We start from the raw sequence: 5,560 nt of genomic DNA, 5'->3' as shown, positions 1-5,560 counted from the left end.
TCTGAAGTGATTATTTACAAGTGCTAATATTATTGTTCTTCTCAATTTATCTCTCAGGAAAACTGAATGTTTTAATGGAGACAAAAGGTGGGAAAAAGTCTAGTAGTAGTATTAGTAAATCCCAATTGTACGAAGCTCCTCTTGGATACAGCATTGAAGACGTCAGGCCTAACGGTGGAATAAAGAAGTTCAAATCTGCTGCATACTCAAACGTAAGTTTCTGGCTGTCAAACCTAGATTACATCCTTCTCAGATTTGTGATTCTTTCTGATATTTTTAGCTACACATATTGATATTGTTTTAATTATTTTTTGCAGTGTGCCCGCAAACCATCCTGATATACCCCAATTAAGTTTATTTATCACGTCGGTTGACGTGCGTAGTTAGGTTTTAGATCTTCAATTCTGAATTTGCTCTCTTCACTCCTTTTCCTCTATTATCAACCTTTTTCTTGTTTGCTCTCTTTGTGGCTGATAATTTTTCCGAAAACATGTCGGAAGTCTCTGCAATTGGTTTTGAAGGTTTTGAAAAGAGGCTCGAAATCTCATTTTTTAACCCAAGCATCTTTGCTGATCCTGAAGGGAAGGGTTTGCGCACCCTTTCCAAAATCCAACTGGATGAGATATTAGGGCCTGCTGAATGCACTATCGTTGCATCGTTGTCCAATGAGCATGTTGACTCTTATGTTCTCTCTGAGTCGAGTCTCTTTGTTTATGCTTACAAGATAATCATCAAAACTTGTGGGACGACGAAATTGCTGAAGTCCATCCCACCGATCTTAAAGTTAGCTGATTCTCTTTCCCTTACAGTACGATCTGTGAGGTATACTCGTGGCTGTTTCATTTTCCCTGGAGCTCAGTCCTACCCTCATCGTAGTTTCTCAGAGGAAGTTTCTGTACTTGATAGCTTTTTTGGAAATCTTGGCTCAGGCAGCAAGGCTTACATTATGGGTGGCTCTGACAAGCAGCAGAAATGGCATGTGTACTCTGCTTGTGCTGCATCTGTGCACACTCTTGACACTGTGTATACAATGGAGATGTGCATGACATCTCTGGACAGGGACAAAGCATCTGTCTTCTATAAAACCAATTCAAGCTCAGCAACTCTAATGACTAGTAACTCTGGCATCCGAAATATTCTTCCAAATTCGGAGATATGTGATTTTGAGTTTGATCCATGTGGTTATTCCATGAATGCAATTGAAGGCCCTGCTGTCTCTACCATTCACATTACACCTGAAGATGGTTTCAGCTATGCAAGTTTTGAAGCCGTTGGATATGATCCAAAATCTGTCAATCTTGACGAGCTTATCTGCAGGGTTCTAAACTGTTTCGAACCCAGGGAGTTATCTATAGCTCTCCAAGCAGATGTTGCATCTGAACTACTTGAAAAGACCAGCTCTGTGGATATCAAGGGGTATTGTATGGAAGAGAGAACTTGTGAAGAGCTTGGGGTGGATGGTTCGATTGTTTACCAGAAGTTTGTTAAGAATGAAAGATGTGAATCTCCTAGATCAGTTTTGAAATGCTGCTGGAAAGAGGAAAAGGAGTATCAATAAATTTAGGGTACTTGCTTTTACCGTTGATTTCTTATTACAATAAATAAGGCCATCATATGGTAGGTGGCAGATTACCATGGTGTTGGTTTCATTCTTGCATTCTAGTTCTTGTTGAAGTCATTATTTGTTGAATCTGTCTGAACTTGTTTCGTTAATGCTGTTCTGTTCAGTGGCTTATATTATTACTTGTTGAATATTTTTCATCTCAGTTTCTGCAGTTGCTATTGATATTCTTTTTTTGTGCATGCATTGTTTTAGATATAAGCATTCTCGAAAGATAATATTTGCAATATAAGCATGAAGCATTTTATCTTGCCCAACCAGTGTTATAATGACGGTTATAATGGGGGCATAATTCGGATCGAATTATTAACTGGAATTGAGTCACGGTGAACTCGATTTTTTTTTGTCGGGTCGATTACCTTTTTTAATTAGATTACTTTTATTTTTCGGGTAGATTACCTTTTTTAATTAGTTATGTGTTTGTTAGTTTGTGTTCATCACTCAATCTGCTAGTTCTTTAATATTTTACACCATTGTTGTGTTATTATTATATTTCGCAAATTCGTAATTTTTTATGTTAAATTAGTTCTAATATGAGATTTTGATTTATTCCATTATACTGTCTCATAATTAGTTTATACAGTTAGTTTTAATTTAAAAAATTTGAACTGATATTTTTTAGTTATTAACTTCTTTTCTTTGCAAAATTAAAAAGTGTGAAACTTACATATTTAAAAACTTTTACGAAATTTTTGTCATTAATTTTTTATAAATTAAATTTTCAAAAATGAGAAGAAATTGAAAAGACTGATAAAAGAGAGCTAGATATTTTAATAATATAGAAATATGTATGGTATCTCGCTTACCATTTCGATTAATTTATTGACAAGTTCCTATTCTGACTTTATATAAATATATTTTTTACAATTATCAAATATAAAGATAATATGATGACACTGTAGCATGCAATTTTAGAGTATTAAATTATTATTATATATACTTATTCGATCTAATATAATTATCCAAATATCCAAATTTGGGGTAGATTGTCCCAAATTCCATTCCAACAGTGATCCAAATGGTGATCCAAATTAGTGATCCAATCACTACTGTTCACTGATCCAAATTTGGATCACTTGATTTAATATAAAATAATGGTTTTGTTATTTGTAGTTTATGAGATTTTAAATTATTTTTGATTATTTAATTATATAATTAATAACTGAATATAATTAATAGCAAACAAAATTTATTTTAAAAATAAAATTTAAAATAATGAGAAAACATAATTTCATTAAAATTTAAAGATAAAAAATAAAGAGGCACATATTGCACGTAGAGATGCATTAATTGAGCATTTGTGAGAAAAATATACTAATTCGGAACATTAGTGTGTATCAATGATATTTTGTATGTTAATTATTGCAATAAATGTGTTTTTCGTGAATTAAGTGCATAATTTTAATATTTTTATTTGTATTAATTTTTTTGACTTAATTAATTAATGAAATGTTATATGAATTGTTAATAATGATTAAATGATAAATTTAAGATAAAATTGCTTAATATGAAATTTATATATTATTATATGTAAAAAGTAATTTGGATCAAATATTTGGATCACACTATTGAGTTGGTCAAATTTGAATCAGTTGATGATCCAAATTTGGATTTTTGGATCACAACTGTTGGATATTGGCTTAGTGCAGCGTTGCCTACAAAACATATGTAATTGCTGTATAAAGACTTCCATGATGCAGCAAGGATAGGATACCCTTTTTTTTGGTTTGGAAGATGTTAATAAATAGAACTATAATTTAAATAAGAAATCTTTTAAAAAATAAAAAAAGTTCATGTAAAAATAAGCTTTCATTTTTATGTTAATAATTTTTATTTATATTTAATATACTGAATAAAATATATATAGGAGGCTACTGTTGGATTTTAATCGCAGCGGGGGCATGGCAAAACACTTTTACACATACAAAATCCAAATAAAAGCATATAAATCGTGAATAAAAATTCGAGGGATCGAATCTATCCTTTTAAAATAATTCGGAGACAACGATCAGAGATCCTTAGTAGTTGCTCCTCAAGTGTGAAGCACTCCACCGGTATCCACCAAGAAAACGATGTTAAGGAGGAGAAAGGAGGTGGAGAGAATTGGGTTTTCCAAAATTTTTGGGTTTTCGGGTTCCGATGGGGTTAGAATAAAATTAGGGTCTATAATAGTGTATTTATAGGCAAAATTTTCAGCTGAAATTTTCCCATAAATAATATTATTATTATCCCATTTATTATTCTCATTAATAATTAAAACACTTTTTAATTATTAATCCTTTTTCTAAACACTTTAGAAATAATTCTCTCTCTTGATTTAATTTCTAAAAATTAAATCCTTAATTAATAATATTAAGAACTTTTCTTAATTAATTTATAATCAATTAAATCTCATTTAATCAATTATTAAATTTGCCAATTAATTATTTATTTCACAAATAAATAATTATTAGCCATTATTAATTAATTCCTCCACCATTAAATCATTCTCTTTTTATGGTGTGACCCTGTAGGTTCAATATTAAGCCGGTAGTAGAAATAAATAATAATAAAACTATTTTATCATTATTTATATAAATTCTCTAATTTATTAAATATGATTAATTAATTAATCACATTTATTCTAAATCGTGAGGGATACTTCTCAGCATATCGCGACTATCCAGATAATATGAATTCACTGCTTAGAATATCAAGAACCTATTCAGTGAATAGTTACCGTACAATAAACTCCTTCTACCCTACAATGTCCCGATTAAATACAAGGCGTGAATCTCGTGTCAAGCCTATCTAATTTAATCACTTGCTTACCATTTGCTATGCGTAGTTCTATGCAAATTAGAAACTCCTTTCTAATTTCATTTACTCTGGCCAGAGATTCCTGAACTAGCATAAGTGGATCAGCCTTGAACATTCGCTTCCTTCACTGGAATGGGTAGATCCTTTATTGATCATACACTATCTTCGTGTACAAATTCCTATACCCAGAAGAGCCCTAATAATTGTCCCTGGAGACTAAGAACTAAACCAAAGTATAGTTCAGTGTACACAAGATGACTATGATGACCTCAAGTCTAAGGATACTTGTACAACTATCACTAGGTGAACAACTGCTGACACGTGAGTGAACTCCATCAGTTGTTCAGCTGGGCGTGTCATGTTCACTGAACTTATTCTATAATAAGCACCTACATACTAGCTATAGTGTCACCACACAAATGTCTATGAGAACAGACATCCTTCATAATGAAGCAAGCATAGTATGTCTCTTTACGGATTATTAATTACCAGTTAGTAATCCTATGACCAGGAACTATTTAAGTTTAGAGTTATCATCTTTTTAGGTCTCACTATTATGATCTCATCATAATCCATAAAAAGCTTTACTCTAAACTATGGTATATCTTATTTAAACACTTAAATAGATAAAGACCGCAATAAAAACAAAACAAGTCTTTTATTAATATCAATGAAATCAAAACAGATTATTGAAAAGTTATTCCTAAATTCTCATACATGATTGGACTTAGGACATATTCCTTTCAATCTCCCACTTGTACTAAAGCCAATCACTCTGGTATCTAATACCCATCTTGTCTTTATGACGATCAAAGTGACTTTCATAAAGTAGCTTTGTGAGTGGGTCTGCTATGTTGTTATGTGTGTCAACTCTAATTCAATACAATATAAGAAATGTTACCGCGCTCCCACTAACCCTTTTGTAGACGCATGGCTCATCTACGTTTTTGATAAAATCAAACTCTTTGATTGTCTCATCAAAACGAATGTTCCATCTTTCGAGAAGCTTGCTTTAAACCACATATGGTTCGCAGTAGCTTACACACTAGGCTTTCATTTCCCTTGGAAAGAAAACCATCTGGCTATATGCCATATCTCATAGTCGTAGTAAGCAGCAATCGCAAGCAAAATCCGAACTGA

General features: G+C 31.9%; 1 protein-coding gene across 1 annotated transcript; it reads left to right on the top strand.

The window, feature by feature from the left end:
• Positions 1-337: 337 nt before the first annotated feature.
• LOC141725012 (S-adenosylmethionine decarboxylase proenzyme-like) lies at positions 338-1,754 on the top strand. Its single transcript, XM_074527369.1, has one exon. The coding sequence runs from the start codon at positions 491-493 to the stop codon at positions 1,556-1,558; it is 1,068 nt and encodes a 355-aa protein (XP_074383470.1). The 5' UTR covers positions 338-490; the 3' UTR covers positions 1,559-1,754.
• Positions 1,755-5,560: the final 3,806 nt, after the last annotated feature.

The sequence above is a fragment of the Apium graveolens genome, chromosome 5, assembly GCF_009905375.1.
Source record: "Apium graveolens cultivar Ventura chromosome 5, ASM990537v1, whole genome shotgun sequence".
NCBI lineage: Eukaryota > Viridiplantae > Streptophyta > Magnoliopsida > Apiales > Apiaceae > Apium > Apium graveolens.
Note: the sequence above shows the minus strand (reverse complement) of the source record. Positions and strands in the feature narration are given on the sequence as shown.